General features: G+C 36.6%; 1 protein-coding gene across 1 annotated transcript in view; it reads left to right on the plus strand.

The window, feature by feature from the left end:
- Positions 1-855: 855 nt before the first annotated feature.
- Positions 856-26,356, plus strand: part of LOC309810290 (zona pellucida sperm-binding protein 3-like) — a gene marked incomplete at both ends in the record, with an annotated part of 43,782 nt that continues 18,281 nt past the window's right edge. The window contains one exon of the mRNA XM_082632248.1: positions 856-862. Coding sequence (XP_082488374.1) covers positions 856-862 — 7 coding nt within the window. The remainder of the gene's footprint in view (positions 863-26,356) is intronic.

The following is a 26,356-nucleotide window of genomic DNA, read 5'->3' on the forward strand; positions in this document are numbered from 1 at the left end:
GCTTTGCAAGTACAGTCTGCTACTGTCTTGTGTGTAACAAGGTGTGTGTGCTTCTCGGAGAGTACTGGGGACAGAGGAGGGGAGGTTTATACCTGCTTAGGTAGTTAAAATGACAAACATCTATGTCAATTTCCACCATTTTTCCACTTCACACAGAATTACCCATTACTTTAAATTGGTTTGAGATAATGCTTTTAACTTAATAATGTTGGCGATATATTGTTAACATAGAACAATAAAAAGAAGAAAAACAATGATGGATAATCTCACCATCCACAGATAGTCATTCATACATTTTAGGTGCTTTTTCTGTAGAGAAGTAACTTGTAGAGAAGCTCTTTGGGAAGGAATTTCATCTTCAATTCGACTAATGTTAAAATGTCATATTTTTACCATACTTTTACTTTATATATTCTTATTTAAAGTGGGCTTCCTATAGGTGGCATTTTTTAATTAAATTATTTGATTTTGTTAACTATTGTAAGTTTTGGTTTTATTTAAGTCCAGGAACTTGGCAGATCTCTTAACTAACTCTTCAGTTGAATTCAGGTAATTCTTAAGTAAATTATTCAAAGTTCATTTAAGATTTTTTACTTGATAATGCAGTTGTGAGTTCAGAGAAGATGCTGGATAAGTGTGAGAGGAGATTGACAAAGAGGAGAAATACAAAAAAAGCTTTCAAAAAATTCAAATATATGCTGATTCACCTAGTATTCAGAGATGTACTTTCTTAGTATTGGTTTAGGCTTTCAAGGGACTGAATATTTTTTTAACTTTACTTATAATAAAAATAGTTTATATTATAAAAAGCACATGTGGATGTATTACTTCGTTTAATTAACACAACAGCGCAACATGGAAGGTAAAACTCAGGTAATTGATGGAAGCACTGGGACTTTCAGAGATTAACTCCCAAATTTACATAGTTACATGATGGCCAACCTAGGACTCAGACTTGGGACTCTTTAACTCCAAGTCTTGAGTGCTCTTTATGCTGTATCACGGATAAGTATCAGACCATGAAAGACATAAATCATTTGAAACAGTGCCCCGTCACACAAAAATCCCAAGTGGTTGAAGATCTGATTCTCCTTCCCAGTAAAAGAAACTTGCAATCAGAATGTTTCTCCACTAGAGGGCACAACTCTGAATTCACCGTTCTGCGGTAGAGCTGAAGGAGGTAAAATGTAAACTGTCATCCAACGCTAAGCTCTCTTTCATCAGCTGTATAGCACCTGGTTGAAGCTCTAAAGCCGTAGGCAGAAAATGCAATGAAAAACACTTTTAATTCCAAGTGGAAAAAATTAAAGTTTTGCTTTTCTCTGCTTGGCAGTGCTCTCCCCGTGATGTATGTTGTACATTGTGGCACCGGTTAGAACATGCTGTTTCAGTCTTAAGCAAAGCCTTTCCTTGTCTCTGACGTTTGTTGAATTGGCAAGAAGAAGGAAAATGCCAGTTCTGTTTTTTAACCACATTATTTCTCTTGACCTAACAGACTAGAGGCAAATTAATATCCCTTGGATAAGTCAGTGGTTCCCATTTACTAGATTTGATGCGAATTAAAGCAGGAAACAACAATTTATAGACATTCCCTGTGGCACAGAAGATCAAACCTGGAAAGGACAAATTCCTCACTTTATAGATAATAAAACTGAATCTCAGAGTGGGAAATGACATGCCCTTAATTACCCAGCTAACCTGAACCAGAGGCTGACCTGCAAGCCAGGTCTTATGTTTGCAGGGTCCTACCCTATTCACGAACCTGGGCATAAGTGTTTTGGTGACACTGGTCACAAAATCCTTGGTGCCCTGACTCTGTCAGAATATGTCCTTCTTCTCTTCCCCTTCTCATTTGCTTTCCCACCCGAGAAACTCCCTCTCTGGCTTTTCCTTGCTGAAATGAAATTTCTTTGTGGTAAAAGAGCCTGGACAAGAAGAAGGGTAGAAACTTCCTTTTCACTTTATATTCCTGTATGCTGTTTTGATTTTTTTGTGTGTGCTTTTAATGCTTAAAAAAAAAAAAAAAAAAAAAAAAAAGAGCCTGGAAGCCGAGGAAGGATTTCAGGAAGTAACTTAGCCTTAGCTTCCTGAAACAAAAAGAGGTATGGTATTTTAAGTTATAGCAGCAGAGGCCTGCACAACATAGTGGATCAAAAAGATCCCAAAAGATTATACTTCCAAGAAAAAAATAATATACATATATACATACATATATACGTATGTATCTGGGCTGAACAGCCACTAGGCTCCTGATGTGACTTGCCCTAAATTCCTTGTCCCTTGGGGAACCAGCAAGTGTTGTGCAACCTCCTTTCTCACATCTGCTTGCCATGCTGTGTTGTCTCTGAACATTTATATTCCACCTCCGTCTTTTATTTGTGGTAATTTTATACGTGACAGCTACTAACAAACTAAGGAAAAATGATAGAGGGTCCTATTTAAATGACAAATGTGAGGCTGTTAGAACAAGCAAGTTCCCTGTAAGTAATATAGCATTCTCAGCTAAAAATTTAAAGTAGGAGATATTCAATAATAAGGATTTTTAAAGCATAAGAAACTTGGACTTCATCTCCTCTTGGATTCCTCATGAGCACAGCTTGGGGATTCATTCAGTTACATTTCTGAACTCATGTACCAGACCTTCCCGGTACCCCCCCCACCATATATAAGAGGTGGCAAGAGGATTTCTCTGATTTTCCCACAGTGCAGAACTTTGCAGCAAATTTGAGGTCATTCGTTAATACATTCATTCAACACGGATGTATTACGTAGCTCCCAAAGGACAACACCTTGCTAGGTTTTGTGGCTGGAGATACACAGATGGTTAATAATACAGTCTTGTCCTCCATCATCTTGCATTGAGGGGAGGGTGTTTTTCTGGGAAACTGACATGCAAACAAATATGCCCATGGTGTGTTGTATGCTATAAGTTAGAAGTACATGTAAAGTACTAGGGGAATAGAGTGAGAGAAAACCTAACACTGCATACAGCAAGTGAAGCAGACTTCCTGGAGAAGATGAGCCTAGCATTGGCAGAGACTCCAATGTGAAGGAGGCAGGCGATGTCATTCAGGAAGAGAGGCAGCATAGGCAAGGGTACTGGGCTTCCTTAAGTGTGGCATTTGCAGCCACGTGGAGTCCCTGAGGTGCAGGGTTCTGATGGGCCATGGTTCCTTAATTGGAAAGTTTTGGAACCACTGATGCACTTCAGGAAGCTGACCAGGCAGGCAAACAAAAATTCATTTTATCGTTACCTTGGCCACATTCCCTTTGTAAATTATTTATTAGCCTCTTTTAATTAAGATGTTGCTATTATTGTATTATTTTACTTTATTTTAATTATAAATAAGTATAAAGCGGCAGGGGATCAGTTGATCTGGTCAGGTAATCTATCACTGTTATATCCATGCTATGACATCCAGAACAATTTCCAGTTGACAGAAAATCTACCTTAATATTATGCTGGATATCTGCCTTATGTAACATCAGGACTGGTTGAAGGTAGAAATGTGAAAGAAAAGAAAGCCCAGCAAAACTTAATGTCCCTTGAATGTACTTGCATCATCAGTTGTGATGGAACACTAAAACTAAAATGCTTCTCATGTGATAAAGATCTTGACCACACAAGTAAGAGGTCAAGAAAACAGAGAACACTCTTTGTATCAGTCAATTCTAAAGGCATGTCTGTGTTGAAGCTCCCTAAAGGTTATTTCCTGTCCAAGAAGAGGAAGACACACACTTTTGGAAAACCTTTGGTGAAATACCATGACCTTCATCTCAGTTTGTGACTTTCAACCCAGGAAGTAGAAGTGTATTTGGATGCCAGTTAAATACACCTCTGCTTACGGGTTTTCTGTTTTGTTTCGTTTTCTGTTTACTAAGGGTAGTTTGCCACACGCTAGAGAGTTTTTGATGACACAATGGCACTAAAACGAGAGTTGTTTCTTGACATAATCATATTGATCGAAGAGGAAGTAACTTTTTCTATGGGGGTTGATGCTATTTAATGTCTATATGCCATTTGAAACCATTTGTGGAACCTCCGAGAGCATGCATTGTGCTCTTTGGGAAACATTGGGCCTGCTTCCATGCTTGCATTTTACACCAGTCCAATCTGGGAATCTTACAGATTCCAAATATCTATGCTGCATCTTTGTCTTAGAGCTGCCCCAAAATGCATGCCATAGGACAATTTTATAATGAGGTCTTTCTGTTTTTAGAAAAATGTGTGTAATGATGTTTAACGTGATTTTTTTAAACATCTTTATTGGAGTATAATTGCTTTACATTGTTGTGTTAGTTTCTGCTGTATAACAAAGTGACTCAGCTATACGTATACTTTTATGAGGTCTTTTTCAGATGTCAGTATCAGATTAATCTTTTCATAGAGTTGTGAAATGCCTTATGCTGATTATTGTTCAGCTCTGTTTATCTATCGGTCTGTCTCTCTATTTATCATCTATCAGTAAATCATACAGTTTCTTATTTGGTATGTGAATTGACTTGCAAGATTTCCATTGTCTTTCTATATGCTGTTGGGAACCACTCACCCTTCCTTCCACCTCCTACTCGTTGTATTCCTTGGCCATTGACACTTAAGGCTAGACCTATGAGTCTTTAAAAAGTTTTAGCTGGTTTCTTATTTCTTTGTTTAAAATATGACATCGTATAGATGTCATATCTGGCTTCTAGACAGATTTAAAATATTAGACATTTAATGTAGTCAAAGCACGTTAAAACCTATAATCTTATACCATTGCAAAGTGGATTTATTAATGCTTTTCCAGCAAGAAAAAAAAAAAGAAAAACAAGTATAAATATGACTGTTTAATTGAATCTTTAAATACCCCTAAATGACTTCCCCTTATTTCACTACTTGCACCATCATATTCCTGTCACTACTGATAATTTTTATAATAAAACTATGAAATTAGGTGTTTGACATTAGAAGACTTAACATTTAAATAATTAAAATAATAGAATTCACAAAATAAATTTAATAAGAGTTTTGAGTCATTATAAAAGGTTTATATTACATAGTGCATCCCGATTTTGTCCCTTCTTGGGGGCCAACAATTGGTTATTGCCCTGTAAATGACTGTGACTACACATTTTTCAGGATGGAAGCAGCTTACAGTTGCCAACTGGTTCATTTTGGGGGTGGACATCATATATTTTGACTGTTGTTATTCTAGTTTATGTGCACTGTACTAAATTGTAGGTAGATGTGAAATGCATTGAAAAATTAATGAAAAAAGCTTAAGTGGCTGGATACTTGCCCATACTTTGTATCACGGAAGCATAATGCACACTTTATATTTTTCAGTGGGGCCTTGCAGAAATGAAAGCATTTATTTATTTATTTGCATATATGCAAGACAACATTGCTTGAGGAAAAAAATCTCTCTCTCTTTGTCTTTCTCTTTCTCTCCCATGGTGGAATGTTTTGTAAGCCGGTGAAATGGTTGGTCTATAGAGACTTTTGCCAGCAAATTGATCCATTGTTTATAAAAGTTGGAAAAATAACATATGTCCATGGCAGATACATTCAGGCTTTATTTGTATAGCACGCCTAAATCAACTGTTCTGTCATTAATTTTTGTTTCAGCTATCATGATAGACAATGGGCAAATAATGAAGCAGATAACTGGCCAGTTTATCTGAATCTGCTTTTACAATGACAGGAATAATTCTCTCAGATATGTCATGGTGTAGCTTTTTCAGTAACTTCCAAGAACAAAACAAGTCCTCCATATTTCAATCCAAGTGATGTTGCAAGAATCAGTGATTACTTCAGTTATGAAAATGAATTGACTATGACTCAGGGCTGTCACTCTTTGCCTATCATTTTAGCATAATTTAGCTGTCCCTCCATGGACTGTCATGAAATCAAAGAGAAGACAAGTATAATTAAGATTAAGTGTAGAAGATTTGGAAAATGATCCTAGGCAGGTTCAATTACTTTGGATCATGCTGATACCACTTGGCCCCCTACTGGACACACAGGGTAGTGACTTTGATTTGCTCCTCCAAGGATTTGAGGAATTTTAGAGAACGCTAAGATGTCTATCCATTTTGAATGATGAAATCCAAGTGAATGCCAAGGAAGTGCAGTAGAGTGAAGAAGTCTCTGCAAGGTTGTCTTGTTCATGCCCCTGAATCAGGGCTTCTGGCATTTCAGAGCTCTCCAGCCAAACTCAACCCTATGGAGCCCTTTTTGTTGCTGAAGAAGGGCATTTTTGTCCAAGTGGGCTACCAACTGATCTAGAATAATTGAGTTACCATCCCCCTGTTGAATATGCAATGAAAAACTGATAACCTAAGGATATTTTTCCTTTCCACCCTTTTAATTTCTAACTCTGCTCTCCTGAGACAGATATTGATTTGAGAAAGATGAAGGTATCTCAAATGAGGGTGCTTGGCAGTATCTTCAATAATTCAATTTAAAGTAATATAGAGACACTTATATAGACACTGTGTCTCTCCAAAGGGAGGAGCACAAAAAAAGTAAATATTATAGTAAATATTATGCCTACCAGTTTAACTGAGACTCCTACCCAGTTCCCTGGTTAAACTACCATTCTAGGCTGTGCTCTGACTTCTCATTAAGTTAATTTCCACATCCATATCCAGGGGAAGGAATGCCCAAACTGATTTTATTTTTAAACTAATGGTGGATAGCGGTGGACACAGGAAGGATGAGTAAAAGAAGAGGTGTAGGCAAGTTCACTGATAGGATTTTCTGAGCAGGCATGGAATGCCTGTTCATACAGCTAACTCCAGGGGGTTTTCTCAAAGGAGGTAAAGAAGTTATGTTCCTCCTCTCAACTCAGCGCGCTCACTGTCCCTAGGAAGTAGATTCTCCCAAATATTTCTCTAGGAAGGGCAATGCCTTAGCAGAAGGTGGGAAGAAGGGGAGCTTGCTTTTGAACGGTTGGAGCCCCACTTCTGTCTTGCAGCTGCAGGACTATCAGCAACTCCTCCCACCTGAGAGGGAGCTTAACATGCTGGCTTCTCCAAGGGTGGGATTCTCGGTTCCCTCCTGCCTGCCCTGCAGTTGGGATGGCTTCCCGTGGGTTGAGGTTGAACCTCTGACAGATTCTTGTGGACCCCCTGGAAACTAAGGTGAATTCAAGCCCCCACCCTCTCCCTGCTGGCCACCCTCATTGCCCAGGCTGATGTCTTCCTTCGTAATACACTTATAAATTGTATCTTGGCCTGAGTCTGGGGGAGTATAAAGTAGACTTTTATCGTTAGAGCCATAATGTCACCACAGGGCAGTTTAGCAACCCTCCCTTTCCTAGTGCTGTCCTACTCCCTGGAACAGCACATTCACTTATCCTGTGGCTCTAGGTCTCCCGGTCCCTAAGGGTTCTGGCAGTGGCAGAGGCCAACGAGCCCAATTAAACTCATGCATATAGTCTCAGTACACATTATAATTCTCTATGAAACAATTCTCTCTTCAATAGGATGTAAGTCCTCATGGCTCTCTCAACAACTTCTAATCACTCTTAGGCACAAATGTCTCTTGGAGCATATAGTCATGGCTTTGCAGGTCTGTTTTTCTGGAGTCTTCTTTTACAACCACCCTCCCCCATGTTTTTTCTGAAGAAACTCAGAAAAAAAAAGTTTTCACCAGCCTTACACTCCCCCCAGTAAGTAGTTCAATAGATGGCTGCATAGACACAACAGGATATAGGTTTATGCATAATTCCTAGCATCCTAGTTGTAACGCCACCTCTAATTCCACCAGTTATGGTTGAGTAGTTAATTGGTAATCTATGTTCTAGAGCAATATTTCTCAAACTTTAGTATGATTATGAATCACCTGGGGGAGCTTGTTAAATTGCAGGTTATGAGTCAGTAAGTTTAAGATTTCATCTTTCAAGCAAGCTCCCAGGTGATGCCAAGGCTGATGGTCCATGGACCACACTCTGAGTAGCAAGAGTCTAGACGGTGATAAAGTCATACACCTAATCTGGTCTCTCTAGCTTTTAGGATATATTCATGCCTTGACATTTCCATCTCTATATATTCAGTGTTTTGGAATCTTCAAAATTGTCATTCATTTTTTGACTCACCCCTGCATCCTGTCAGGCAGCCCTTATAATAGAAACCTTATTATCATCACTATCCTTAGTCACCATCCAGAAGACTAGACCCACACAAGCTATCTGATCATGAACTTTTATCTCCATTTTATTATCTGCTTTTTCTTCCCTTATTTTTTCATTTAGTCAAGACCTTTCCCCTTGTGCTTTCTATAAGCATTAAATTATTATTGAAGAACTGATCCAGTAACTGGCGTGTAGTAGAGGCTCAATAAATCTTTATATGAATGAAACATCTTCCCTGGATGGCCCTTCTGACTAGGTCTCCTCGGGGAACAGGGCCTCCATAGTTGCCCTGTCCTCGGAGGCCACTCAGCATGGAGCAGCAGGGTCTAGAGTGGTGTGGACATCCTTCCAGTTCCCTACTGCTCCTTCCTGACTTTCCTTTTCCATCCTCATGCCAAAGGCCTTAGTCATTTAAGATTCATGCCACCTCAATACTGCCCTATGGCCTTTCTTATTGTCTATCACTTTCTGCTAAAGTCATAATATGATTCACTCTCTTTCTTTACACTTGGTCTCTTGCCATCATAATGCATGTGGACGACATCCAATTATCTATCCTCAAAGATGATTAAACTCCTCAACTCCAGTGATTTCACCTACGTTCACCTACGTTCATACATCCACCTGTATGGCTACAGCTTCACTTAAGAGATGTTAGAGTCTACTATATTGAATTGCTTAATTGATTTTGCAGATTACAAAATAATACACGCTCAAAATTTTAAAGTGAAAGCCTATCTTTATGGATTAGAACGTGAAAACTTCTATATAATTCTAGCTAGACATAATTAACAGTTAAAAACACATCCTTCTAGACTTTTTCATAGATTATTTACCTAAATTAAAACATATCAAATATGTAGTATAGCATAGCATTTTTTGTTTGTTTTGGCTGAACGGCGCAGCTTGCAGGAACTTAGTTCCCTGACCAGGGATCAAATCCAGGCCCACGGCACTGAAAGCACTGAGTCCTAACCACTGGACTGCCAGGGAATTCCCTGCATAGAATTTTGTATATATATTTCTATCTTATTTTCACTTAATAATATATAACGGCATATTAATGCATAATGATAAATGCATCCTTTTAAGTAGTTACCTAGTATTTCACTTTATGAATAAACTATAATTTATTTACTCCAATTCCCTCTTAGTAGGCATTTAAATTGTCTGTAGTACACTAGCAGTCAATGCTTCCTCAGACATTTTCATACTTACTTCTTTATACTCTTTCCTAATCTCCTTAGAATATTTTTCTGGAAGTGAAATTACTGGGCCAAAAAATACATACACTATATTAGACTGTATTTGAGAACTTTATTCTCCTTTATTGTGCCCATTCCACCACCCCCTTCATCATTAAATATGATTCATCTTAATTTTTACCAATCCATTAGATAGACAATATCATTAATTTAATTTGCACTCATTTGACTAGATCTGAAGTTTTACAGATTTTCATACATGTATCGGCCATTTGAATATACAGGTGTTTGACTAAAACCTCCACATCTTCCTTTATATAAATGACAAGAGCTTTGGCTCTTTGACCTCTTGCCTCAGGCTTTAGGGGTATAAAAATTCTTTGGCCTCTGTAGGTAAGTCCAGCTTCTGGAATTTTAAATGCATAGGTGTAATTATATGCAGGCTAAAGTAAAATTGTTATGTCTATGGCTTTATGACATCTAACCCATTATAAAGATATTTAAAAGCCACATTTCTGTATATATAAATATTTAATGAATGTCTTACTCCTCACTTCCTGATTCTCTCTCTCATTGCTGTATTTAGATTTATATTTCAATCAGACCGAGTCAACATTTAATTTTCATTCACTTTAACTATTATGCTCAATGAAGCAGAGAATCCATCCATCTTAACAAATACAGAGAAACACAAAGAGAGCAAATAAAAGAACCTCAGACGTGCTTGTGTGCTCTCTTTCTCTCAGAACAAACATCAGCTTGGAGCTTCTCAAGTGCCTAGAGTCTATTCTATGGGCTAGTTGGACGCAGAGGATCACCTCAAAAGATCAGCCTTTCCTCATAAGATCATTTCTTTTTCTCTTCCGGTTGTTGCTATGATTGTTGATGTTATTCTATTGTCCACAAATTCTTTATTATCCCATTCATTACCTCCTCCTCTTAATTTCACCCTGAACATACAAATTAGAGTTCAACATTGAATTTAGCAAACTCAAGCTAGAATTTGGGTTTGATGATACTCTACTTTATCTTTTTGGTCTTTTTCTCTCAATACTCTCCCCACTTTCCCTTTCTTCCTTCTTCTGTTTTCCTTCTTAATCTCATGAGCAAAATCTGTGGATGTCTGCCCATGAATTACCTCCCTTTATTAATGATGTGAGCAAGGAAGCAAGGCATTCGACTCTAAAATGTATTTGAAAGTAACACCTTCTAGCTTTTGGCTCAGAATAGTCAGGTATCAAACCACCTGTCCTAATATTAAGGGTTTTCTTAGCAGGCTAATTAGGGTAATATTCCTGAACAAGAACACTGCATTTTAGGCAGGTTGGTGTCTCGTGGCATGCTACACTCTTTGATTCTTTTTTTTTTTTTTTTTTTCGGTACGCAGGCCTCTCACTGTTGTGGCCTCTCCCGCTGCGGAGCACAGGCTCCAGACGCGCAGGCTCAGTGGCCATGGCTCACGGGCCCAGCCGCTCCGCGGCATGTGGGATCCTCCCGGATCGGGGCACGAACCCGTGTCCCCTGCATCGGCAGGCGGACTCTAAACCACTGCGCCACCAGGGAAGCCCTATTTGATTCTTTTATTTTTATTTTTTTGACTTTGGCATCATTGCATCAATACATGTGCTATCTTTTCCCCTTACTTCCTCCTACTTCCACTTGCCCTTTTTCTTTGCCTCTCCAGATATTTTCCATCATTAAACTTGGGTTGAATTCCACCTACTCCATTTTCCAATCAGTGACATACAGTCTTACTTCTCACCTAATGGTAGGATTCCTATTCTAATATCTCTATAATTTGATCATGCATCCTTTGCACAATTACTTCCAATAACAAGTTACATGGTACATCAAGAGACAGCTCAGACCTTATGAACTAGCTGTCATATTTGACTTCTTTCTTATTTTAAAGGCATTTCTACCTCTCTGAAACTTACGTTGATCTTAAATTTTTAAGACAGTACATTTTCTTTCTTTTTTTTTTTTTTGTGGTACGCGGGCCTCTCACTGTTGTGGCCTCTCCCGTAGCGGAGCACAGGCTCTGGACACGCAGGCTCAGCGGCCATGGCTCACGGGCCCAGCCGCTCCGCGGCATGTGGGATCTTCCCAGACCAGGGCACGAACCCGTGTCCCCTGCATTGGCAGGTGGACTCTCAACCACTGCGCCACCAGGGAAGCCCCAGTATATTTTCTATTCCTCTTCCTCTTGTATGTTGCAATGCTTCAAATATTTGGAAACTGCTATGACTCTCTTCACTTTAGTCTTCTAATCCATGACATGTTTTGGAGAATTTCTCATCAGATTGTCTGTCTTTCTTAGGTATCCTCTTTATAATCTGATACTCATAATTGAATATATTTCAGATATGGTTTGACGAGTACAAAACTCAATGAGGCTGTGATTTACAATGTTCTGGATGTTTACCTCTCTTCATGTAGTTTAATATTGCATGAAATTTTTAATAGTTATTTGACAATCTGGCTTGATCATTTTGCAATAAATTATATATATATATATATATTATATCCTACCTCCAAAGTTCCCCAATGCTCCTTTCCTGTCAATAGCCTCTCTACCTCTGACCCCAGGAAACCACTGATCTTCTTTATGCCACTATAGATTAGTTTGCATTTTCTAAAATTTTATATAAATGAAATCATACACACCTATATAATCCATTACAAAGGATTTTTCTCCTTTGGAGAGTATGTTGTTGTTGTTGTTTTTTCCTTAAAGGAAGCCAGATTATCCCAAATCTGTATGCAGAGCTGAATTTTTAAACCTAACTTCAAGATATTTGCCCTTTTAAATTTCATCTTGTTGATTACAGTCCAGTGTTCCTCTATGTTAAAAGGATTTTGAATCCTGAAGTTGTCATCCAAAGTATTAGTTAGCTATCCTTTCTGTAGGCTTGACAAATAAATTTCAGTACATTATTGCAGAACACAGAATCATAAAATAGTAGAGCTGAAAGAATGTAAAGTCATGGATAAAATAGTTGATCAGAATGACCAAGGACAAAAGCTTGTGGTGATGCACTGGAGATGTTCTGTCCATTTGATTCAGAGCTAAAGGGCTGACTGCCACCTTTCCTTTCTACTTTACCTAAAGTGCTATGGCAATTATTGCATCTACCACGAACTGACATGTTTTCAAAAACAACACTTATTCTATTTTTCAAAGGCAAATAAAGCTTGTTCTAATTCCCTCACCATCTTCTTCATTCTTCCTAAGTACCTTCTGTGTGTGTATATGTTTAAAACCTTACACATTTTTTGAGGTATAATTCATATTCAACAAAATTCACCCATTTTAAGTGATGAGTTTTGGTAAATGTAAACATTTATGTAACTATTACATCAGTCACTATGCAAAATATTTTCATCACTCCAGAAGTTCCCTAATGCTCCTTTGCATTCAATTCTTCTTTACCACTGACTCCAGGCAACCACCAATCTACTTCATAACTCTGTAGACTAGTTTGCATTTTCTAGAGTGTCATATGAATGGAATCATGCAGTATGTACTCTTTGTATCTGGCTTCCAGAATCTTTTTGAGATATATCCATGATGTTGCCTGTACCACTAGTTCATTGCTTTTTATTAATGTGTATTTTGTTTATTCATTCATCTGTTCATGGCCATTTGAGTTGTTCCTGTTCTAAGCTATTATGAATACAATGCTATGAACATTAGTGTACAAGTCTTTCCATGGAGGTATATTTTCATCTATTAGGTACATACCTAGCAGCAGGATTACTGAGTCTTATGTTTAATTTCATACGAAACTGGCAAAGTATTTTTCAATGACTGCACCATTCTACATTCCCATCAGCAGTGTATGAGACATCTAGTTCCACATCCTCACCAATGCTTCATTTTCCTTTAAGCCACTCTGCGGATGTGTAGTAGTAACTCATTGTGGTCTATATTAGCATTCCCCTGATGACTAAAGATGGTGAGCATCTTCTGGGGTGTGTGTGTGTGCGTGTGCGCGCGCGCGCGTGTGTGCGTGTTTTTCCATCCATATATCTTCTTTTGTGAAGTATCTGTTCAAATTCTCCCCAGGAGAATCAGTAACTTCTCTTCTTTCTCTCTCCCTCCCTTCTTTTCTCTCTTTCACCAAGTTGCTATTCCATCTTACTCCCAAATCCTATTTTTTTTTGTTTGTTTAGAATGGCACCTACCTACTAAAAAATTGCTGGATGTAAGAATAGTCCCAGCTGTTTCCTCAGCAATAACTCCAAGTCAGGGATGCTACCAGGTGAATATATTTACTGATGGGACAGAAGAAACGCTCTATGAAAATGTGTGCAAAAATCTTACTCACTGAACTATCTTTATAGCATAGTCTCTCACATAAAATCAAATAAACGAATTTTAAAGAGGCAATTGGAAATTTCTGCCACATAAATATTGGTGCTTTGAATCAAAGGGAGTCAATAAAGCTGAGTTAAGGGGAAAAAATGTCTCCTGTGATTTCCTGAGCTGATTTTCATTGAACTTATTAATAAAATGCAGTGTTCGATGTAGAAGATTTTCAGCCTCTTTTAATGAACTTTTTAGTTCCTAAAAGCTGAAACTCACCTTGACTGTAAACCATATTCAACATTTTCTTTGATCAGAAGTTTACATTTCTTAGAGACTTGTTTTGCCAACTATCTCAACTACTTGGAACAATTTGGAAAATATTTTTCTTGGGATTTGCAATATTAAAGCATAGAAGAAAGATAGGGGGGTTGGGTAGTGAGGAAAATGGTTAACCAGTTCAAAGTCAGAGCACAGCATTCCACATCATAAGCTTGCCAGACCACAGGATAGGAATCTGCCCACCGAGTAATATGGTGTGATCATTGCACGTTATGTAAGAGTTGCAGAAAGTCTGTATTGAGATGGTCCCTTCTTCCTCCCTGCATCTGGAGCCCTATTGCCTCCCTGGTGATCTTTTGTCTTCATACTTCCCCCTAGATACTTGGATCTCACAAAAATGTAATTCCATCCAGGGCTGCTCTTTGAGTGATTCTGGTCTGAATAATCATATTTCTAGATTTAGGGGTAAGGAGACAAATACCAGCCCCTCTTTCACTAGACTTCAAATTTATTAAAATACATAAGCTTAGCTTTTCTCAATTTCTCTTTGTTTCTTATTTTAAATAGAAGCAAATTATGCTCTTTTTGATTCCATTTGTTACATTCCATATATACAACGTTAAACTGTCTGAGTATCTGTATTAGTTTGGTTTGGCAGTTTGTATCTTTGTATTTTTGTCTATTTTATTAATTCTTTTTTTCCCTAAATCCCTGTTTCAGTCCATGCAGGCTGCTATAACACCATGGACTGGGTGGCTAATAAACAACAGAAAATTATTTCTTACCGTGCTAGAGGCTGGAAGTTCAGGATCAAGCCACCAGGACGGTAGCCTTCTGATGAAGGCCCTCTTCTTGGTTCATAGCTGGTGCTTTGTTGCTGTGTCCTCACATGGTAGAAGAAGCAGGGGATCTCTCTGGAGCCTCTTTTATGAAGACACTAATCCCATTCATGAGGGTGAAACCCTCATGGCCAAGTCTCCACTCAAAGATCTTACTTACTAATACCATCACCTTTGGGAGTTAGGATTTCAACATATGAATTTGGTGGGGAGGAGTCAGACACAAACATTCAGACTAGAGCAGTCCCTTTCCTCCCACTATATTTGGTGTTTATTTTAACTTTTTAAATTGGATTCATAGCTCACTATTTTTCAGTTTGTTTGTTTTTGTTTTAATTTCAAATATAGGTTTGAACACTAAATTTTTCCTTTAAGGAAAATTTTAACTACCTTAATATATATTAAAAAAATTTTTTTTAATTTATTTTATTTTTGACTGCATTGGGTCTTTGTTGCTGTGGGTAGGCTTTCTCTAGTTGCGGTGAGCGGGGCCTACTCTTCGTTGCAGTGTGCGGGCTTCTCATGTGGTGGCTTCTCTTGTTACAGAGCACAGGCTCTAGGCGCGCAGGCTTCAGTAGTTGTGGCATGCGGGCTCTAGAGCACAGGCTCGGTAGTTGTGGCGCATGGGCTTAGTTGTTCCGTGGCATGTGGGATCTTCCTGGACCAGGGCTCGAACCCGTGTCCCCTGCATTGGCAGGTGGGTTCTTGACCTGCCAGGGAAGCCCATTAATACATTTTTAATATTCAGTATTTTTATTGTTACTCACTTTTAAGTTTTTTATAGTTTCTATTATGATTTCTTCCTTGAATTTTTTTTCTGGTATATTTTAAATTAATTACATGTGCTTAGAAAATCATGGTTTATATTTTTTTCCAGTTCTTTTGCTCTTTGTGTGTGTGTGTGTGTGTGTGTGTGTGTGTGTGTGAGACTTGTTTCATAGCTTAGTGTTTTGGCAATTTCCATAGATGCCCCTTTATGCTAAAGAAAAATGTAGTCTGTGACACTGAATGCATGGCTGTACACAAACCCATTGATCAAGCTGCTAATGTGTGGTTCAGATTTTCTCTATATTAAATGATCTCTTTTTTATTTGGTTGATCTACTAATTACTGAGGTCTGTCTACCATGGTGATAGATTTATCAATTTCCTCCTATATTTCTTTCAGTTTTTGCTTTTTTGATTTTGAAGCTATATTATTCAGTACCAACAGATTTCAAATTGATGTATCTTTTGGTGAATTGTATTCTTCATCTTTATTAATGCCTTTGGCCTTTGGTTTTATTTGTCTGAAAGAAACCGTAGCTTCATTTTGGATAGTATTTGCCTGGTACATAATTTCTCATCCTTTCTGTTTTTATGATATGTGTATGTATTTTGTAAGTAATATAGTACCAGAAATTTAAAAATTTTCGAGAATGTTTTCCTTTTAATGAATAAGCTTAATTCATTTAAATTATTTGGATTACTAAATTTAATTTAATTTTACCCATATCACCATATTTGTGTTCTCCATTGGCAGTACATTTTTTGGTTTCATCTTTCTTGTTCAATTTAAGATTAAAAAATTGTTGTAGTTTTCCTTTTTTCATTTCTACTTATTTGGAAGTTTTATACTCTATTTTCAGGTTGTTAATAACACTCTTGAAATTTTAATGTACACAATTAATTATAAAACTAATCAATGTCTACCCCATTTTCTATCGAAACGAGTAACTTAGAAGACTTTAACGCAAATAACCCATTTCCCAAATATCATTGTATTATCTGGTATTTTAATCTGATTTTATTTTGATAATCCTATAAATTACACATTACTTTTATATATATCTGTGTTGACACATTCATCCACGTGTTTACAATTAATTTTGGTTGTCAGTGTAACTTTCATAGTAGACCTTTCTTCTGGGACCATTTTCTTTCCTCCCAAAGTACTCTTTTAGGCTTTCCTTTGATGAGGGTCAATTGGTGGTGAAATTCCGAAGGATCATTCTTTATTTTAAGCCTGAACACATTTTTATTTTGCCTTCATTTTGGAAGAACAGCTTTTTCTGGATATACAACTTTAGGTTGACAGTTATTTTCTGTCATCTCTTTGAATACAGTTTGCTTTTAGTTTCTGCTGTTGCTATTGAGAAAGCAGGTGTCAGCATAAATGTAGCCCTTTTGCAGGTCTTTTCTTTCTTTTCTTTTGGTCTCCTTTGAAATCTTTGTCTTTAGTGTCTGCAATTTTACCATGATGTATCTAGAAAGGACTTCTTTTAATTAAACTATGTGGTGTTTGTGTACCAACTATGATGACTCATATCTTTCATCCATTTTGAATATTCTCAGCCATTAACTCTCCAAGTATTGCTTTTCCCCCAAACTCTGATTGTCTTCTTCTGTAACTGTCATCACAAATGTAATTTTCCCATCTTTTCTCTATGTTTTTTATCCATTCTCTCATATTTTTCATTTCTTTGGCTTCTTGTTGCATTCCATAACATTTTACAGATTTATGTTCCAATTCACTAGTTCTGTCTTCAGAAATATTTGCCTATTTTTTAACTTACACATTGATTTTTAATTTTTTTTATTTCTACAATTTGTATTTTATTCTTTATCAAAACAGCCTTGTTGAAAAAATGTAAAAGACACATGTGCTTTTCACCGAAGCTTTCACTAAAGCATTGTTGTAATGGGAAAAGAATGAAAACAGACCAAATGCCATCACTAGAGTACTGGTTGTCTAGCATGCTAAGTCCATATAATAGAGTACTATGCAGCTTTATAAAAGAATGTCAAATAGCTCTGTAAATTGCTATGCAGTGGTATCTAAGTAATAGTAAAAATTTTTAAAAAACATGATCAACTTAAGTGAGTATAATATATTGAAGATTATATGTTGCTTCATTAACAAAAAAAAAATTTAGGGTCTTAAACCAATAATTATTCATTATTTTCTCATGTTCCAGTGGGTTGACTGGGTGATTCTTTTACCCTTTTTGTCTAGAAAGAGTTATATGGCAATGGACAACTTTCAGAGTGGCTACACTTACTCACATGTATGAGCCTCAGCTGGGATGGCTAAAAGCAAGGAAGCTTTACTTTAAAAAGTGAAAAAAAGAGAAAAAAGTAAAAGGTGATTTTCTTTTTATTAAGAAGCAAGAAAGATTTACATGATTATTAGTACCAAAAAGACTCAGGAGTCAACTTGAAAAAGCTATCACTGGCCAAAATTAGGACAATTTGATAATCAATAAGAAAATTAAATATAGTAGATTAAAATACATCAAGTATGTTTAAATCTATGAGCTACTAATAATAATTTAAAAAATAATGGTGTCATTGGATACCTTTGGAGATCCAATGCATTGTTTTGAAAACTGGTGAATAAAGGAATAGAATCAAACTTTTATCCTGTATTTCCTTTCTGGATTATACCTTAAGATAATCAAATGTTGATAAGAGAAAGTTCTGTTTATAGATGCATCTTAGCAAATAAATGAAGAAAGAATGATACGATTTGAGTATTACCATGTTTCAACCTCTACTGAAATAAAGGATCTAGACAGTAATTATAAATTGTTCACATCAAGAAAGAGAGACAAACAGATATTACACATCTCTTAATAGAAGTGTGCAATACCACCCATAAAACATTACTGCCAAAACAAAAACAAACTTTTGAATCAAGATTTTAGATCTAACTACTGATTTACAGCATATACAAGAGATAGAGGAGCATATTAAGTGACACCACAGAGAGGCAATCAAGAAAATTTAGTCTGTAGTAAACTATATAAGATAAATGGCTCAGTTGCTTCGATAAATAGATTGCAAGGAAAGGGGAAAAATGATGAAGGAGCAATCTGCCGATTAAAATAGACTTAACAGACATAAAAACAAGTGCAGTGTATGGATCTCATTCGAATCCTGATAAAAACAAATTGTAAAATAACATTATAAGACAATTTAAAAAATAGGAATCATTTTTAACGGTGATAATGGTACTGTGGTTATGTATTTTAAGGACTATCTTTTAGAAATAAATACAGAAATGTTTACAGATTAAATAAAATGATATCTGGAATGTACTTCAAAATCCAGTAGGGATAGTGGGGGCTGAGGGGAGGAACTGTAGGTAAATAAGAGTGGCCATGAGTTGACCACTGCTGAATATTGTTACTGGGCCAATGGAGATTTATTATATTATTATTTGTTATATTATTGTCTCTACTTTTTTTTCTACTTCTGTATATGTTTGAAAATTTTGATTTAAAAAAAAAGTGATGCTGAGGAGAAAATAGTTTTCCATGGTGAGGTTGGGCTTTGAACAGCGATATGAATAAAATTACTGTAGAGCAGAAAAGGAAAAAAAAATAAACTGATAAATTTTTATGGTTTCATCTCTCTGTTACCAGCTCATATTTTTGATTGCCTATTTCATTTTCTTAAACATATTAAATCTTCTTAAAAATTATATTCTGAACTTGATGATTATAATAAATTTGGTGTTTGGGGGTCTAATTCTACTTTGTTCTTTCTGTACCTTACTGTATTCAGAAACTTACTTGTTTTCAAAAATCACTTAAATCAGGAAAAAACATTAAAATTATACCATTTTATACCAAAATATTGAAAGCAAAATAAGATGGCTTTCAAGTCAGAAAAAAAAAATGAGGCTACAAGTTCATCACTTACACTTAAATTTTTTACATCCAAGTTTCCTCATCTACAAAACATAGATGGTAATACCTAGTTCAGAGAATTCCTGTGAGAGTTAATGAATAATTCATGGAAAATAGCACAATACCTGACATGCTGAAGTACTCTATAAAAATGGCAGCTTTATATATATATATATATATATCCATGCTTCCTAAATTGGGGAGTAGCATAGATAAATATCATATTTGGTATCATGGATATCAGAAATATCATTCATCATCAAAGAATTTTCTGTTCATTTATACCAACCTCACATGTAACCCATGGACTAGGAAATCAGATAATAATGCTCCATTTAAAGCTGGGCTTGGATTGTACAGCTGACAACAAATACTCTTAAAAACCATATTTAACATTTTGGACCAAAAACATTGATTAGCAGAAATGGAATACACTTGTACTTCTCATTAACCTTTCTTAAGTAGATTACTTATCTTTGGGGAGAGAAATAGAAATTGAGGGTTTGCAAAAGTGTTAATGAATTTGCATTGAGTGTTCTAATTCTTGCCATAAATGCTTTAATTCAGGGCGTGGGTAGAGTGTACTGTTGGCTTCTGAATGATGGTCTCACTTATGGTCTAAGAATCAGAAATTAAATCATTATTTAGTTTTATTTATTTAAAAGTAGAGCTTTCTTTTCACACCAAAGGGCTACAGAGCAAAATGACTCAGTTATTAACTCTTTCAATACACCACAGTTGGTGCCCCAGTGCTGCCTTGGCATCCAAAGAAACATTTCTGCATACATTATTCCACCAAAACAGCACAGGAAGAATTTCCTGCTCGGAAGTCTTTGTATGATGCATACCACTGACTCCAAAGACTATTTTTCAGACTCTCAAGGGCAGGTCTCTTATTTTTGGTTAAATCAAAGGTTTCATCTACAAAATGAAAGTACGAAGAATGGCAGTGTCTTTCCATTTGTCATGCCCAGTAGCGATTGTGCTGAAGGGCTCATGCAACAGAATCTAGCAAACCATAAATCAATTTTTTGTCTGAAGGCTTGCAAGAGATCTTACTCTTGTGAGTTAATATGGAAACTGGAATGAGTCTAAGTAAAACAGTAATTCAAGTTCATACACGTTGTATGTGTTATTAACATGAAATTCATTCTGGCCACCAGCTATTTTGCCCCTTCCTCCTTTAGAAGGCTAAGATTCTATTTGGACCCAAATAGTTTTCCCATGTCTCCTTTATTTGTCTGTGCTGAGGCAGACCAGAAAATCAAATAGTTTAAATGTATTTTTCTTGTTACTCATTCATTTCGCAATATTCAGTGTGTGTGTTAACAGTGCATAGGACCCAATCTACAGCTCACCAGAGAATATCCTAACAAAATGTACTGGTCCTCCAGTGGTATCCAAGTACACACCTGTGAAAAACGTAAGAGGTCATGAGCGCATGCACATGGCATTCCGGGTGTATATGCAGCATCTTGTCTGTCCCTCCACTAATCCTGATAAGCCAGTTAAAATCATGACTGATTCTTTTTTAATCTTCCACATATTTACTGTAAATTAACATAACCTTTATGTTAATGTTTATTGGATTTTGCCTCTTTGGGAGACAGACAAATCAGGAAGATCACATTTGAGGGTATTGGTAGCTTCACAGTGATTCATGGATGTGGCCTCAGAAAGAGACAGTTTCATCACCCGGGTCTTTAATGAAATTTGAGGTTAAAAAACCAAAACAAATGCAGTATGTGCATGTATATGTGTGTGTATAAGAGTGACCCTCTATTCTTTATCCCACCAAGAAGAACTAAGGCAAAATTGTCAAACTTCTCTCCCCTACAATACACATCACTTTGAATTGCATCCTTTTTATGACATTTCTCTCTTTGAAAGCTATCCTGTTTGAAAATAGAAAATTTACTTGTAACATGTTGAGGATGGGATTAGAAGAACATTGGTTTTTCCTGGGTTCTTTACTTACTAAAGAATTTGTGTGAAGGTGGACTTTTGAGTCCCTGTTAAAGGAATTAAAAATCGGTGAAGTTTGGATAGACACTTCTGCTGGGGAGCGATGGACTCAACCCACAGCACTGTGTTGGCAAGGCTTGTCTTCTGTGACTGTTGATTTTCTCCTGGATACTTCCGCCTTCTCCTAGTTATATGGAACTATTCAGATATTTTTAAGATATTAAGGACCATGTTTTTACATGATGATAAATTTAGATTCTACACTGAGAGCTTATTCCTGGATACTCAGAGATAACAACTCTTCAATATTGGGAGCTCATTGCTTGCCTATGGAGTTCAGTGCAAAGGCATCCAGAAGCCAGGCAATAGGACACACCAGCTGTCTGTCTGAATTTTTCTAGCTAACAAGCCATTTGGATTGAAAGGCACACTAGCTAGGAGAGAATGGGACTAACGAAAAATTTGATGAAATATTTCATTGATTTGGTCTGGCATTATATCAAGACTCCACTGCCCAGATTTAATACATGGGATTTCCCTTCTCTAAGTAATTTTTGCTCAACATTTAGACTTATTTAAATGTATTTGAAGTTTCTTCTTGGGGATATAATTACATATATTTAAGCAAGTTCAACCCCTTGAAACTGATAATAAATTTTAAAATTGAGCGATAAAATATAGTAAAACATGAGCCTATCAAGTTATAGCACATGTATTTATTGAATCATGAAGGGGCAGAATTGAAAAAACCTGGGCACACAGCCTCCCTAGCAAAAATTGTCTCTTTGTTGGTGTTAGAAGGTGCATTCATAGTCCAACTGACGTAATAAACAGCAATCAGCTAAACACGTATCACGAAATCAAATTTTAGATATTAGAAACAGTACTCAACCATCACAGGTTTATGGTCTTCAGAGAAGCCAGGACATAATATAATTTTAAAGATAAGTTTAGTCCATAGTTTACCTTAGTAAGTGTTTGGCCAAGAAAATAAGTATAATTGTAATCATTATGTAATTTTTTAGTGCACTTACTCTTTGCAGAATATTGGAGAAAATCTGAGACTATGAAAAGCAATATATTTGTTGCCTTGCTCTCAAGATACTACCTGTCTTTGAGGAAACCAAACAAAGTAAAAAGCACTGAAAAATAAGTATCAGAGAGCGAGCCATCACAAAGCTGTATAGAGCCCATACACTGTGGCAGACCTTGTCTAGAAACCTTCCATCCTTCATGGGGAAGCAAATAAGCATCCTAGTTACGACCCATCACCCGTGCCTCTCAGCTTCTTGGCTTTGGTCTTGGTAAAGCATAGGTCACCTTGACTTACCCTTTTATTATGTTAAAGTTAATGGAGCTTGACAGCACGATTGATTATAATAATGAAAATTTGGATTTAACTGATGTCCAAAAATATGTTATTAATAAAAAATTATGGAACATCTATCCAAAAGAATATAATGTAGCTATTAAAATGATTTTGTAGCTCTACATTTATTGACGTGAAAAAAGGTTAACACGTGAAGTGAAAAAAGCAGGTTCTAGAATTTTTGTGAAACTTTATATGAGTAAGATTTTTTTCCACCACATTTTGGATGTAAGAAATGCCACATTTTAAAATTTCACTATATTAGATATTTAGGTAGCAGGTGTTCTGATCTTATCACCTAGGGGTTTGTTTTGGCATAGGATCTTTGCTGAGTCTGATTTAGACCTTCTGAGAGGTCATTACAGCCATTCCCTTTGGATGCCCTGCTTCATCCTCTGCTGCCTGGGATAGTCCCTGTCACAAGGACCTAAGTGAACCTCTTCTTCTCTCTTTAGGCAGGGGGAAGAGAAGCCCTGGTATGTGGTAAATTCAGTCTGTGAAACTCAATTTCTAGTTTCCCTGGGGAGAAAAAAGTTCTCATTCTTTCTGATGTCTTAATAGCAGTGAAAAAGAGAAAAATCATCAATACATTTCCCTGCCATACTATATATGCACACTGTTTATTATATGTGCATTATATGCTGCAAAAATTGAATGTCTGGAAAGATATTTACACCAGAATATTAACAGGAATTATTCTAAAATGTCAAATTATGCTTTTATCTTCTTTATTTCTTTTTTAAAAAATTAGTCTCATCTGGTTTTTCTCATATTTGTTTTACAATAAATGTAGATTGCTTCTGCAATAACAAAATGATGAATTTAGGTAATAGAGTCTTATCGTTCTGTAACTTTAAAAATTATTTTAAAATCTCTTATAATTGAGAGATTCACTTAAAAATCATTTTTAATCCTTGCAATGTTATAAGGGATTAAAAATGTGTCCAAAGTCATATAAACTAGTAAATGGCAGAGTGAGAATTTGGAGTCATTTCTTCTCAGTGAAAATGTGTGCTTGTTTCTTTTATCAATCTGATTTTAGGGGAAAATACTAATTTAAATAATTTGTTCTTGGCTAATGTAAATTTGTAGGACACATCTGTAAAGCATAAAAGCATAGATTTTTCCTCCTGCAGATTTTTTGAAAACTGCTTTTGCTCCTGTAGAGGGGGAGGGAATAGAGGAAATAGATGAAAATAAGGAATTATTTTAAAGTACTAGATTAGTGTTGTGTTGCTGCCATAATAAATTCTCACAAATTTAGCAGCTTAAAACCACACAGATTTATTATCTCACTGTTCTGTAGGTCAGGAATCCAGAGGGTCCAGGAGCTCTGCTCTGGATCCCGCAGGGCTAAGGGGCACCCGAGGCTTTCATCAGGAGGCTTTGAGAGAAAATCTGTTTCCAGACTCATTCAGATTATTGGCAGAATTTACTTCTACGTGGTTGTAGGACAGAGGTCTCCGTTGCCTTGCTGGCTGTCGGTTGGGGGTCATCCTCAGCTTTTAGAGGATGACTGCAACTCCCTTTGAGTCTCTGACTCACCTCTTCTGTCTCATCTCTCCTCTGACTCAAGCTGGAGAAATATCTCTGCTTTTAAGGGGTCAAGTAATTAGAATGGGCCCATCTGGATCATACAGGCTACTTTCTCTAATTTAGGGTCCATAACCTCAGTTACACCTACAAAATCCCTTCACAGGCCTACCTAGATAGTGTTTGATTGAATAACCAGGAGACAGAATCTTGGGGGAACAGCTTTAGAATTCTTTCCACTATATTTTTTTCCCTCAAAATTCGGGGATAAAAGTATTCACACTCTTTTTAAAAGGTTAATATAGTCAAGATAACCTTCAGTGCTTATGCCTGAACATTTGACATGTTTCAGATATTCAGAGAGATAGTTCCCCCAAATCCACACCTTGAATACTTTTGTCTATAGATATTTCAAAATGGATTTTTTTTACACCTCACAGGTGTGTCTATATTCTTCCTGGCTGGGAAAATGGAACACAAATACGCTATTCCCAAATAATACACTATTTCACTGAGAGTGTAGCTTGTAGAGGACGCAGGGATAAACTCCGGGGTCATAGGACCTTGTTAATACACAAGTGACCTAGTTATTACACAGCCTTATATTCCCATAATCTAGTTCCCAGTTCCAAGTGCCACTGAACTGTTATCTATTACGTCTCAGTCCTATGCATTTGTCTTAACCTAAACTATGTTCATCACCTCTACTCTGGCTAGGATGTACAGTTTTACTATGCATTTGGTTTTAATGGACGTAAACTAGGTTCAAAGAGATAAACTCCTAAGACTAGATAAACATTAAGTTCTCTAGCCCTCTTCCTGGGAGTATGAAGAAAAAAATTTCCATATTTTTCTTGTTCTTCTTTTTGATGAAGTAATTTAATTTGACTTCATAATCTTTATCCTGGCCTGACATAGACCACTTCCAAAAAAGTATTGCTTTCTTTAAGGATAGAGGTATTCCCACAAATTAGCTAAAAAGTGTCCACAGTTTTGCCATTAGAAATTATACCTACATTCATCTAACAAGTTGGTCTGTTCCTTAGGAAAAATAACAAAATAGAGAGGCAACACCTGGTAATAAACCAGAAGATGATAGATAGATAGATAGATAGATAGATAGATAGAAAAAGGGGCTGGAGGAAATAGAGAAGCTAAGAGGCTGGAGAATACATTTTGACAGGAAGCCTGAATAAATTCTGAAATAGATGTAAGATAATTGGATATTATGCAGGTAGATATATATTTTGGGGAAATTAGTAAATAGGGTTTTAAACCTCTGGTATTGCCAAGACTAAATTGTCCTTCTTAAGGAAATTAATGAGAGTAATAGGTTGTGGCTCTGGTTTTCAAGGAAGGTTTACTTTGCCCTTTCTCCACTGGCAGGGGACATGCCTGGTGGGAGGAGAACCTACCTAGCATGAAGGGTCATAATACTAATATAACTGCCAACTGCTGTCATGGTCTAACACATGGCATGCTATTTTTTTGTCTTAGGAGGCATATCAGTCAGGGTTCTAGAGAAACCAAACCAATAGGATGTGCATGTATAGAGAGATTTATTTTAAGGAATTGGCTTAGGTGATCATTGAGACAAGTCCAAAATCTTCAGGGTGGGCTGGTGGAACCAGGAAGAGCTGATGCTGCAGTTCATGTATGAAGGCTGTCTGTTGGCAGCATTCCCTCCTGCTCAGGGGAGCTCAGTCTTTTGTTCTATCTGGGCCTTCAGCTGATTGGATGAGGCCCACCTACATTATGTAGAGCAATCTGCTTTGCTCAGAGTCTACTGATGTAAATATTAATCTCATCCAAAAACATCCTCACAGAATCACCCAGAATAATGTTTGACCACGTATCTAGGCACAGTATCCTAGCCAGGTTAACATATAAAACTAGCCATCACAGGAGATTCTAAGTTTGATCTTTTGGATGTTGTGGTCTGAATTCTTATACATTTAAAAATTAATTTACCTGACCATAAAAATAATGTTAACGCCACCTGTGTTTCTAGGTTCAGATTAATTAGCCTAATAGCGGCACATATATGCAAGTTATTTCATATCCA

The sequence above is a fragment of the Mesoplodon mirus genome (assembly GCF_964341445.2).
Source record: "Mesoplodon mirus genome assembly, chromosome: 9".
Classification (NCBI taxonomy): Eukaryota; Metazoa; Chordata; class Mammalia; order Artiodactyla; family Ziphiidae; genus Mesoplodon; species Mesoplodon mirus.